Consider the following 11,874-nt stretch of genomic DNA (forward strand, 5'->3'; position numbering starts at 1 on the left):
TAAGTTTCGTCTACTTAACTACTAACCACAGACCGCATGCATTGATTTATGTCCATCTCGTCAACCTTATGTCTAATACCATTGCTGCATGTACAGACTGCGGAGATACTGTGCAGCCGCTTAGTGCTATCCGGTGGGGTTCTGCTTTATTGCGCTGCGGATCTCTATTCATCAGCGCAACATCAGCTCCTATCCTTATCCGTTGCGCTGCTTCCAGCACCGGAATTCACTACAGCCCATCGGCGAAGAAAGATACTCCAGATCATCCCATAACCTCGGGACTGGTTTTCGCCTCTCCAACTACTCTGTCCATAATTGCGGAGACCCGCTTTCGCTGCAACTTGATCAAGCCCAAGCTAAGTGGGACTTACTGGACAGACTAGTAGGGGTTCACCGCGCCCCCGTAAGACGGCTATTGCAAGCCAGCAGTTACCCCTTGACAGACTTCACTTCCAGGCGCATAGAATTGCGCTAAGCAAAAGTTGACCATGGATTTCAGGCCGCTCCAAGGCCCAGGTATGTACAAGCCAATTCATCGTCCAGACCTCAATTAACAAGCGACTAGAGAAGCTGCAGCGAGTCACTAAACTACTGGGCTCTCTCAAAACGGACCTCGAGGCGAAGTCTCTCACTTCGAAGGGTAAGTACGCAGGGAATGTAATATGTACCGGTCTGACCTCGTCACCTGCGTGCCTTAGAACGCGTGCAGACACTCCTAGAGTTGAGGCAGCACGGGACCAACCCCAGCCATGCCCAACCTATTTACTCTAAAGAGGGGATAGAAGTATTAGCCAGATATGGTGTTGATGGGGATACCCCGGATGTGCGTCGTGCCGCTCTACGCTGCGTCGCAAATGCTCTCCTCTTAGATGGATCAATGCGCCAGCTGTTCGTAGACACAGGCTACGGGGGTAAATTGGCTGAGAGGCTCAAGGTATACCCATTCACTATGTCAACCAGCTCGTGCAGAAGTTGACCATCAATCAGTGTGATTCCTCGGAGGACGAGATGGTGATCAGTCGGATCCTGTTCCTGTCTACCTATGACACCACAATGGACTTTGACAATCTTATCAGACACCACTCTCTGGGTGAAAATGTCAACTACGTAAGCTAATGCGTGTCTTGCCCAAACCGGAATATGATGGAAGCTGACTGAATCCAGCAAATCGTCCGACACGCCAGACAATTTCCCAAATCTGGCAAAAAGTCTCTGTCGCAGATAGACGAGTTGGCCCTTACTGATACCTTGAAACTCATTTTCAATGTTTCTAAGATCTATTCTGATTTGGCCGCGACATTCTCAGCTTCGATCCCTCACATCTTTAAGATGATCAACCGCATCGATATCCCTCCAAAGCCTCTGGAAGGCCTCCTCAGCTATCTTCTTAACTGCTTGTCCACGCTTGATCTGGAAAACAAGAAGGGCAAAGTCTTCGAGAGTAGCCCCCTTTTCCCGACCTTCAATCAGAACTGCAATGTCGACAAGCTGATCAACATCTTGGATCAAGCTGTGTCCGCATACGGTCCTGACGAGCTGGAGACCAAGGCTATACCCCTGTTCCATACACTCGTGGTTATTCATGAGATGGCCCCAGACGGCCCCCGCAAGTATATGCAATGGCTTCTTCTGCCCGAAGAAAATGATAGAAGCCGTCCGATTGGACAATCAGACACCCTTTCATCGAAGTTACTCAATCTATCGACCACGCCCTATCCTAATCTGAAGACTGCTATTTCCGAGCTTATGTTTGTGCTCTCCGGCAAAGACGCCGAAAACCTGACAAAGAACATCGGATATGGGTTCGCTGCAGGACTACTAGCTTCTCGCGGCATGGAAATCCCTAAGACGGCAGGCGAAGCATTCGCAACCAACCCGAACGGTTTTGATCCAGATGTCAACCCCATTACTGGCCAGAAGTGGGCTGCAGAGAAGAAGGACGAGGGTCCTCCTATGACCAAAGAGGAGAAAGAAAGAGAGGCAGAGCGATTATTTGTGTTATTTGAGCGGTAAGCCTCACCCTTTCTCTACCTGCACTAATAAATGCTGAGTATCACAACAGAGCCAGAGCGAACGGCATTCTTCAGGTGGAGAACCCTGTCACGCGCGCCCTCCATGAAGGACGTTTCGAAGAGTTGCCCGACTCCGACGACAGTGATTAGACATCATGCTCTTCTTCGTTTCCTTACATTGCTTCCCTGTACCATAGTCTAATCTCTGTTCGCCGCCGATAAGAGATTCTTTACTTTTGTTTGATCTCGATGAATTCATACGCTATGAATCAGTATGTCAACCCTGATTGGATTGAAGACTGTTTGTCAGAAGAGCATTGAGTGGCGTTTGCGTTCGTCCGCCATTTCTGGATCTTTCCAGTATGATCTAGCATCGCTGTGGATTGCTATGCAATTAATAAGCGGCAGAGGCAGATTAGTTAGCCGGACATGGCATTTCTCAGACAGCGAGCAATCTAGATAGCAAACTGAATAGATTCGCAGGCCGAAATAGAAAATCTGAGTGAAAATTATTCATGCTAGTAACGTAGATGAACTAGAGCGTACATAGTCCGGACTCTTAATGCCTGGTGGTGTTTTTAAGATCTGTAAATGACGTACGGCCCAATCGCGAGCGGCGGGGTTGAAGGGCGGCGGCGCAAAAATCTCTCCGCCTGCGGGAAAAAGAAGTCGGGCGCGGGGCAACTCACTTTTCGATTCCTTTTCGACTACTCTGACTGTTAGCCAGCGAATAGAACATTTTTCTACCTTTACACTCTTCTTTTGATATTGTCTGCTTCCTGTGTAATTATTTAACGCCCACACAACCGCCAAGATGTCGAAGCCTTTTGATCCAGAGACGGCGGAGAACTTCGAGGATGTATGTCACTTTTGCGCCTAGATTGCCTATTCAGAATTCCGACCGAGAATGCTGACCTTTCATGCAGATGGAGAAGCAGTTTGCCGTTAAGGGTTGGTCCGGACATCTCTTATTCGAATTCGTCCCATGACTCACGATTATGCAGCCGTCGAACATCTGATGACTTATTGGTCGATTCTGGAGAAGGTCCCCGGCTCGAAACTCCGCCTGACCAAGATGGACGACGAGATCCTCGAGTCTTTCCAGAAGGAATTCCCCGACTTCGACCCTGCCGAGACGCTCGATGAAGACAAGATGAAGAGCAAGGAGGGCAAGGAGAAGTGGCGTAACTGGATCAACCAGTATGAGAAGATTATCGAGGACTTCAACTTCGGTACCATGCTGCGTGCTAGCCCCAAGGTCGAATACGACAGAGATACCACGATCTTCGGTAAGTGATACATGGCTGTGTGGCTTGTCTGGGGGGTGGAACGCTAGCTAACAGAAGGATAGCCATGCGTATGCAGTTCTACGCCGTCGAGATCGCTAGGTGAGTCTTTCTGCTTCAATAAGAACTGGAAACAATTGGATACTCATACATGGATCAGAAACCGTGCTGGTCTCAACGACTGGATCTACGAGCGCGCGCAGAAGGCCAACAAATAGATGTGAAGCTGCGCTTCTTATCTGGGCCGTGCAGGAACGGCGGCTAGACGGAATGGTTCATCCGGGCCTTTACCGTCCTTGCTTTGCTAGCGTCTCGAGACTATGCAGTAACTCAAGTTCTTGAGTTCGACAGCCATCATTTACTACCATGGCCCATAGGTCTCATCCGGGTGGTCCAGCATAGCGTATATGACCCTATAAAAGAGTGGGAATAGCCCCTCGACAGGGCGCCCTAGGGTGCTACTACCGGAGTGGATACCTGTACATATAACGAGCTGAATCGATGCTTTGGAATGCAGTGATGGATAGAAAGACGTGTGGTTGACCCACTAAATTTTTCCGGTGTACCCGAGAACAATGGCAACGCAACCCATTGTTCTTTTCATCTACAATATGCCCGCATATGGAAAGTGCTTGATATCCGGACAGACGGGCTAATATGAAAACGAACGTAGCTCTTTGTTCTGATGATTATGCTAAGAATTACTTGGACGCCTGTTTGTTGGGTGTTCATCATTCGCTTATGTTTTTTCTATATGACGCCCTAGCACTTTATACTTTCCTACCATCATCATGTCTTCTTATACGACACCTAAATATTGGAATCGAAGACCAAATGCTCAATTGAAGATCTTCTGCCTTGGTCAGTCTGTATAGTTCATCATGGCAGCCTTCCTTGCTGGCGCCAGGCGCTTCATACATCGAAAACCGAGGTGGATGTCGCTGTTCAGCTTCACAACAACAAAACATCTTCCGGTGCTCATAGGAGGATTTACATTTACGGCCATTTCTAGTCTCTCGGTTCCCATATTCTCCGTACTCTTGGGCGAGATATTCAATACGTTCACACTATTCGGTGGAGGAAAGGTTGCAAAACAGGACCTAACGCCACAGATCAGCAAATACGCTGTCCAGTTGGTTGGACTTGGAGCAATCAATTGGGTTTGCAATAGTGTTTATTTCATTCTATTTGTGATATTCGGGGAATTTCAGGTTGCGAATGCACGCACCAAGCTCTTCGGAAGGCTTTTACTGAAGAGTCAGGAATGGTTCGAAACGCAGCCGGATGGCACGAGGGTCTTTCTGTCTTCTCTCCAGGGGTATGTCGCACTCTTGTATGCCACTGTCCTAGCTGACGCAATCTTCCAGGCAAATCGAAGACCTACAGAAAGCAACATCGCAGCCTCTCGGCCTCGCTTTGCAGTACAGTTTTCGAGCGATTTTCTCTCTAACCCTAGCATTCTTCACCTCCTGGGACCTTACTCTGGTCACTCTGGCGGGAATCCCCTTCCTCTCGGCCGCTCTCTCCTTCCTATCTACCAAGACAAACTCTTGTATGGAGGCACAGAAGACAGAGCTGGGTCATCTATCGCTGATAGTCGACAATGCTACTTCATCAATCGACAGCGTCAAGTCTTTCAACGGGCAAGACACCGAGATCCGAAACTTCGTAAGCAGCGTTGACAATGCCGCTATACATTATCTCAAACGCGCGCGCTTAACCTCTCTACAAATATCCATATTGCGACTGATGACTTTCGGAATGTTCGTGCAGGGCTTTTGGTATGGGAGCTCTTTGGCTACCTCCGGTGAGATTTCAGCAGGAGAGGTGCTCAGGACATTCTGGGCTTGCTTAGCAGCTGCCCAGTCAATGGAATTCCTCATGCCACAAATTGTCGTCCTAGCAAAAGGAAAGGATGCAGCCCTTTCTCTAATCCACACTTTGAGCTCGGAGTCAGAGGATACTGTTCGAGGGGATGGAAGGGGTTCCGTTTACCCGAAGTTTTGCGAAGGCGATATCGAGGTCAGCAATGTAAGTTTGACGACACCCGTGGAATAGTTGCGTGGTACATTGAACTTATGATGCGTCTATCAGGTCTCCTTTGCTTATCCAGCGCAACCGAACAGACCGGTTCTGAAGTCGACAAGCTTCTTCTTTCCCGCTGGAGAGACGACCTTCGTTATTGGCAGAAGTGGATCTGGAAAGAGCACGCTTGGACAGCTGCTCACACGCTTCTACTTACCAGAGTCCGGAGAGATTCTGATAGACGGGGTTCCCATCCAATCTTTGAGCATCGACTGGATAAGGAACAATATTACTCTGCTGGAGCAGCGAAGCGTTTTGTTCAACGAATCCATCTTCATGAATATCGCCTTTGGTAGCCGCAACTATGAAGGACTCAGCAAGGTTGATGTACGTGAATGTATCGATCTTGCGAGGCTACAAAGCACAATAGATGATCTACCCAAGGGAATTGATACATGTGTTGGTCATGGTGGTGATTTCTTAAGCGGTGGTCAAAAGCAGAGGGTGGCGATTGCAAGGGCACGGTTAAGGGATACGCCTATATTGATAATGGATGAGCCTACAAGTGCCCTTGATGCCACGAACCGCGTGGAAATAACGAAAGCTATCAGGGAATGGCGTCGAGGGAAAACAACTATCATCATCACACATGATATGTCGCAAATCATGGATCATGACTTTACCTACATCATGGACCAAGGCTCGGTTATTCAAGCTGGCTACAGACATGAACTGGAGGAGAGCAATACGTGTTTTGCTACCTCGGACAAACTCCATCGTGAGGAAAGTGAGCATGGCGTTGTCCACAGTTATTCTGATCGATGCTCCAGTGTTTCTTCAAGGTCCTCAATCGAGGGTACACGCGGTCCAAGCCCTGATTCGTTCTCTCGACACAGCGAGCTTGCACGGCATTCTTATGCTATCCACGGCTACAAAAGAAGCATACAGAGCATTCGTCAATCTGCAGACACTCAAAGGTTCAGACCACGTCGTGAGTCGATTGGAATGCAGATGTTCGAGCTCAATACCGTCCATGTCGATGATACGAACTTCCAGTCCAACCGATTCAGACAAAGTATACTTCCTGCGAATGATGTCGTCAATGAGATTAACAGGGCCAGATCGAAGCACCGAAGCAAGCGGTCATACAAGAATGCAGCACGGCTCGCGCCGCAAGAAAGCATGTCATTGGGGCGGATCATGCTGACCATACTTCCTAACCTGACTCGAGGTCAAAAGCTGCTTCTTTTGCTAGGATGTTTCAGCACCCTAGGTCACTCGATGGCTACTCCGCTATTTTCTTATTGCCTATCGAAGCTCCTTGAGACGTTTTACAACAAGCAAGCCAAAGCCTCGACATGGTCACTGATAGTCCTGGGAATAGCCATAGGTGACGGCGTTATATCGTTCCTGATGCATTATCTTCTGGAGCTATGTGGTCAGGCGTGGGTTGACCGTCTCCGCAAAAGAGGTTTTCATCATATTCTTGACCAGCCACGAAAATGGTTTGAAGAAGCAGGAAATGAACCTTCCCAACTCACCTCGTCCCTCAACCACAGCGCCGAGGAGATGCGAAACCTGGTCGGTCATTTCGGTGGCTACGTCCTGGTGGCTACTTCAGTCACCGTGGTGGCTATCATATGGTGCATGGCTGTTTGCTGGAAACTCACCCTTGTGGCAGTGGCTTGCGGTCCAGTCATCTATGCCATCACCAGAGGGCTCGAGAAAACCACAGGAATATGGGAGAGACGTTGTACCGGGGTCAAGACGACAGCTTCGGAGATATTCATCGAGACGTTCTCGCAGATTCGCACCGTCCGCACATTGACCCTTGAGCCTTACTTCCACAAGAAGCACATGAAAGCAGCAGCACTGTGTATGGTCCTCGGAGTGAAGAAGGCTGTTTATACCGGCTTTCTCTTCGGACTGGTAGAGTCCATGATTATATTCGTCAGCAGTAAGCAGCTGTATATGGAACCCTTGAAACTCTCACATATCTGACCTGCGCAGGCCTGATCTTCTATTACGGAGCAGTTCTCGTATCATCGCTCGAGTTCACAGTCACCAGCCTCATGACAGTCTTCTCTGTCCTTCTCTTCAGCATCGGATACGCAAGCACAGTACTATCATGGAGTAAGCCACCTACCCTACAACCATTGCCCACTCCCACAGCTAACACCCCCAGTCCCCCAGATCAGCGTTTCCCACATAATGGCCAGCCAAGTCCTACGCCTCGCACACCTTCCACGCGGCGCATCCCACGAACACCAAGGTACTCTCAAAATCACCACAGCCGCACCAGTAAAGATCACCAACCTAAACTTCCGCTATCCATCCCGCCCAGACGCACACGTCCTACGCGACATATGCATCACCATCCCCCGAAACCAAAGCACAGCAATCGTAGGCCGATCAGGCTCCGGCAAATCCACAATAGCATCCTTACTCCTGAACCTCTACGAAGCCCCCACCACCACAAACAGAACCTCCCCTATATCCCTAAACGGAATCGACCTCCAACGCATCCACACCCCAACCCTCCGCTCCCTCATCACCATCGTCTCCCAACGACCCTCCATCTTCCCCGGCACAGTAGCAGACAACATCAGCTACGGCCTCGAACCCGACTCCCCACTCCGCACAATGTTCCACATCCGCGCCGCAGCAGAAGCAGCCGGGATCGACGACTTCATCACATCCCTGCCGAAGGGCTACTTCACCCTGATAGGCGACGGCGGGGCCGGTATGTCGGGGGGACAAGCGCAACGGCTGGTAATTGCTCGGGCGCTGGTGCGACAGCCACAGCTTCTTATCCTGGATGAAGCCACGTCCAGCCTGGATCCGAATAACGCTAAGATCATTCGACGGACCGTGCAGAGGTTGGTCGCGACGCGGAAGGGCCTTACTGTCTTGATCATTACGCATGCAAGGGATATGATGGAGATTGCGGATAATGTTATTGTGATTGACAAGGGTCGTGTGGTGGAAGCGGGGAAGTATAAGGTGCTTGCTCGGCGGCAGGGTGGGAAATTAAGGGCTTTGATTGAGGAGGAGGAGGATTCTGAGGGGGATGGATGAAATGGGGGTATGAGGGAGAGAGAGAAGAATAGAGCACGCTCCCCACAATAATTAAAGGAAGGATAGTAAATCAATAAGACACCTTCGCAAACTGCTTCTGAAACCACGCAATCGCCTGATCCTCCGCTTCCTCAGCCTGCGCCCTCACATCCTTAACCATCACATCCGCACGCACACAAAACCCATGCCCAGCCCCGTAGTAGACCTTCACCTCCCCCACATCCTTCTCTCCCACGGCTTTCTCAATCTGCTTGATCTGCGGCATTTTCACCGTCATATCCAGTTCCGCCATCGCAAAGCTCACAGGGATCTTGATCTTCTCGATATCCGCGGGGATCTTCAGATTGCTGGGATGGCCCGTGAAACCGGCATCGATTAGGGGTTTGCCATCTACTTTGTCTTCTTCTTTGTCGTGCGCTAGATACACGGTGTGTAGCCCACCCCAGCAGAACCCTGCAGCTGCGATGGGGAGGTTGGCGCCTTCGTTGCGCCGTACAGCGGTGAAGAATGTCTTGACGGTGGGCCAGGAGGTGGTGAATTTGGTGTGGTAGACGAAGGGGATCATGGCGTACATGGCGCAGGCGATGTGGTATCTGCATCGTGTGAGATTGCACTATAGTAGTTGTGCTGGGTAGGTGTGTGAGAGACTTACGGTTTCGTGATCCAGTCCATGATGGATGAGGTCTTCATTATTGCAGATAGGGTGTTTAGGGACCACACTGGAGCGGCGTGTCCTGGTTATGCAGTATATATATTTAGTACATATCCACATGAGCATCAATGATCAGGAGTAAACATACCATTCATAAATTCAGGCAAATACACCTTATACCCTCCCTTGTCGGCATAATGATCAGCCAGAATGCGATTATTGACAAACTCCCACCCAAACGCATCCGGAATGATGATGATGATCCCCTTGATGGGAGATTCTGTGGACGTCGGCTCCGTCACATATGCACTCAGGCCATGCAAGGTGGTGACTGTTCCTCTGGGCGTAGTGTCCTCGTGCACGTGGCCGCTGAAGCAGTCGGGACAGGACATGATGATAATATATATCTATATGACGTAGTGGTAGTTGAGGTATGTGTTAGGTTCTGCTATGGTCTTTCTCGATATGAGGCGGATAGTGTTGAGTAGGTTGATACCTAGGATCGAGGAGCGGGGAACTGGTTGCTTATGTGTTGCTGTCAGTTGATGTGGGCAGGTAGAGTTCGAGGTTCCATGGCATGGCGTAGTGGGTTTAGCCAGGCAGGTTCGGGATTGCCGGAGGTAACATGGGTTAAGTCCGGGATAGTGAGTGGGATGGACAAGTGGACATGGTAGGGTCAGGGTTTTAACTCCGACGTTGAATTATGATTGAGCACTGCGTGGAATGGAGGCCTGATTGAAAGAGGGAAGGAGCTCGCGTAATATGGGTGAAGGTTTGTCTGTGCATGTCGTCCTTGGGATCATCCTTGACTTGGTGTAGTTTGTACTCTCCGAGATTCCAATGGCTGGTGCGGGATGAAATGGGATTGGATGGGAAGCTAGGTAGCTTGGGTATTACTACTTAGTAGTAGGTAGTTGCTAGCTGGACGCCTGAGCGGATATTGTAAGATTCTAAGAAGGGTTTACGGATCGGTGGGATTCAACGGCGCTTTCATAGATAGGATCATTGATGCGCATGCTGCCTTGTTATTGGTCCACAAATTGTTAAGCAGATATACAGTATGCAAGGCTAGTTTATAAGAATTGCCTCTAGATGTCATGCTGGAGAATGTCGCCCTCAATCTTGTTTGAGTCTTCGTCGTACGCTTCCTTACTAGAAACCTTTTGATTCGCGATACGGCTCACATTCCTCGTAAATGGCATGATCGAACGAGATTATTCTCGATTATCAGTGCAGAACAGCGGTTGTGAAAAGACCGTATGGGCTGAAGAGAGCCAAAATAAGGTATCAAAAGGCCCTTTATCAACATTCTATCAAAATTTCCGATAGTAGCGCGGAGATTTGCATCAATGCCATCTTTTCCTTCTCCTCGGCCTTTAGGGCATTCATGAATTATCTCCGAACTTGTAGTACTCAGATGGCCCTAGCTGATCGACGCCCAAACTTTTTTAGCCGATGAAAGGCTCTAATCATCTCAATCTGCAAATAGCCGGCCCACTCTTAAGTCCACCGGACAAGATATTTTCCAGCCATCAACAACGGATATGTTATTCGGACATGGGTCAGTCAGAGAGGGGACCAAAGGCCCTCGACCAAGTTCTCGCTCGAAAGATCATGGATGTTGTTCTCATCGCAAAAAATGGGTATAGTTGAATCACAGAATCCCAAGGTTATTTCATTGCATTTGGTTGAAATTGGAGGCCATCATCATGGAATGTGAGAACGTCTGAATCATATGAGTCAACAGTTGAGTATCTATAATCACGATGCACGCCACTCGGTATTCGTTCATTCTCATGCCGGTGGGTTTCAATGGAAAGCGGCCAAGTTGCTAAAACTCGATACCCTCTGACCGGCCTGTCGAGGAGCCAAACGCATATATCCAAGATTGAAACCTCAAGACAGTGCTCACGAAGCCATTTTAGGTTCTGCATCGCATCTAACCTTCTCATCTCCGTTACCCGGCATAATCCTCACCAATCCTGTATGGAAAGTCAAAGATTCAGGCCTTGCACTGAGTGTTGGCAGTGCCGGGATACAAACGTTGGAACTACAATGTAAGTAATCTTCAGCGTCTAACATCTGACAGACATCTGAACAATTTAAGTTCAATGGGACAACGTCTTTGATCCAGCCGGTGAGAATTGAGATGAGCAAAGAATATATTCTGCTTCTCAAAGTGATACAGTTCAAGAACGTTACGATCATCCCTAGTGTAGGGATAGGTGGTCTCTCACTGGAGGAGCTGTCGTGTTTTTGGCATGATGGAAGATGGCAGGAAGTCTGTTGCCCTGAAAGCGAGATCGGCTATCTACATGAATATGGAGTAGATGAGGAGTGGGTCAGGATTCAGGAGGAGATTCCATAACGAGACTAACAACTAACAAGACCAACTAGTGAACCGGGAGGACTTTATTCCGATGGGGTACTCCGTAATGACAGCCCCATCCCGGGTGGTGCTCAGTTGACCCTGGCGATGATAAGTGAGCTTAATTTTCCATGGGCGTTAAGCTGACTGAACTTAAAGCTAGATAGAGAGGCGTCTGGAGTAAATCAACTGAACACAACCCCCAACGTTGATCCGACACCAACCAGAAAACCAGCAGCGAAGGAACGTGTTCTAAAAATGGCACGCGCCGGTGGTTCGGGGAAGGAAAACCCGGCAGCTTCAATTTGTATTGCGCCTCTCGTTTCACAATGAGATCGTCTTTAATTAGTCGGGAGGGTGCGATGGAGTCCTTTTTAATTTGTATAGAGACTCTGTTGATGCGTAATTGTGTCGTGTCACGATCAAATTGACCTCCTGAGTCTGGAAGCATCC

The 11,874-nt window shown here is 49.2% G+C and overlaps 5 protein-coding genes across 5 annotated transcripts; 3 read left to right on the forward strand and 2 right to left on the reverse strand.

The window, feature by feature from the left end:
• The first annotated feature begins 381 nt into the window (after window positions 1-381).
• BO87DRAFT_236160 (synembryn) lies at window positions 382-2,240 on the forward strand. Its single transcript, XM_025618800.1, has 6 exons — window positions 382-516; window positions 566-640; window positions 699-934; window positions 988-1,107; window positions 1,165-2,009; window positions 2,063-2,240. Exons 1-6 carry the CDS (start codon window positions 489-491, stop codon window positions 2,160-2,162), a joined length of 1,404 nt encoding a protein of 467 aa, XP_025481744.1. The 5' UTR covers window positions 382-488; the 3' UTR covers window positions 2,163-2,240.
• A 586-nt stretch (window positions 2,241-2,826) lies between these two features.
• On the forward strand, window positions 2,827-3,516 carry BO87DRAFT_384725 (polysaccharide biosynthesis domain-containing protein; the record flags this gene model as incomplete). Its single annotated transcript, XM_025624696.1, has 5 exons — window positions 2,827-2,871; window positions 2,939-2,963; window positions 3,017-3,301; window positions 3,364-3,400; window positions 3,459-3,516. 5 exons carry the CDS (start codon window positions 2,827-2,829, stop codon window positions 3,514-3,516), a joined length of 450 nt encoding a protein of 149 aa, XP_025481745.1.
• Window positions 3,517-4,179: 663 nt separating this feature from the next.
• Window positions 4,180-8,401, forward strand: BO87DRAFT_457248 (ABC transporter ATP-binding protein; the record flags this gene model as incomplete). The annotated part of the gene is made up of 5 exons (XM_025628788.1): window positions 4,180-4,616; window positions 4,666-5,329; window positions 5,393-7,280; window positions 7,334-7,456; window positions 7,509-8,401. 5 exons carry the CDS (start codon window positions 4,180-4,182, stop codon window positions 8,399-8,401), a joined length of 4,005 nt encoding a protein of 1,334 aa, XP_025481746.1.
• A 36-nt stretch (window positions 8,402-8,437) lies between these two features.
• Window positions 8,438-9,601, reverse strand: BO87DRAFT_374635 (dienelactone hydrolase family protein). The gene is made up of 3 exons (XM_025622824.1): window positions 9,202-9,601; window positions 9,054-9,135; window positions 8,438-8,994 (listed from the first exon to the last, which is right to left on the reverse strand). The coding sequence occupies exons 1-3, from the start codon at window positions 9,443-9,445 to the stop codon at window positions 8,472-8,474; spliced, it is 849 nt and encodes a 282-aa protein (XP_025481747.1). The 5' UTR covers window positions 9,446-9,601; the 3' UTR covers window positions 8,438-8,471.
• A 1,233-nt stretch (window positions 9,602-10,834) lies between these two features.
• Window positions 10,835-11,402, reverse strand: BO87DRAFT_236256 (uncharacterized protein). Its single transcript, XM_025618801.1, has one exon. It carries the CDS (start codon window positions 11,259-11,261, stop codon window positions 10,962-10,964), a length of 300 nt encoding a protein of 99 aa, XP_025481748.1. The 5' UTR covers window positions 11,262-11,402; the 3' UTR covers window positions 10,835-10,961.
• Between the last annotated feature and the right edge of the window lie 472 nt (window positions 11,403-11,874).

Source organism: Aspergillus neoniger (assembly GCF_003184625.1).
Source record: "Aspergillus neoniger CBS 115656 unplaced genomic scaffold BO87scaffold_9, whole genome shotgun sequence".
NCBI classification, from domain to species: Eukaryota; Fungi; Ascomycota; class Eurotiomycetes; order Eurotiales; family Aspergillaceae; genus Aspergillus; species Aspergillus neoniger.

What these genes read in the sequence shown, in the direction of transcription:
- BO87DRAFT_374635 (XM_025622824.1), bottom strand. Translation starts at nt 9,445, where the DNA reads ATGTCCTGTCCCGACTGCTTCAGCGGCCACGTGCACGAGGACACTACG. An exon ending in TTTGCCTGAATTTATGAATG is followed by an intron (nt 9,136 to 9,201) that starts GTATGTTTACTC and finishes CTGCATAACCAG; the next exon opens with GACACGCCGCTCCAGTGTGG. An exon ending in ATGGACTGGATCACGAAACC is followed by an intron (nt 8,995 to 9,053) that starts GTAAGTCTCTCA and finishes CACACGATGCAG; the next exon opens with ATACCACATCGCCTGCGCCA.
- BO87DRAFT_236160 (XM_025618800.1), top strand. Translation starts at nt 489, where the DNA reads ATGGATTTCAGGCCGCTCCAAGGCCCAG. An exon ending in TGGGTGAAAATGTCAACTAC is followed by an intron (nt 1,108 to 1,164) that starts GTAAGCTAATGC and finishes GACTGAATCCAG; the next exon opens with CAAATCGTCCGACACGCCAG. An exon ending in TTATTTGTGTTATTTGAGCG is followed by an intron (nt 2,010 to 2,062) that starts GTAAGCCTCACC and finishes GTATCACAACAG; the next exon opens with AGCCAGAGCGAACGGCATTC.
- BO87DRAFT_236256 (XM_025618801.1), bottom strand. Translation starts at nt 11,261, where the DNA reads ATGATCGTAACGTTCTTGAACTGTATCACTTTGAGAAGCAGAATATAT.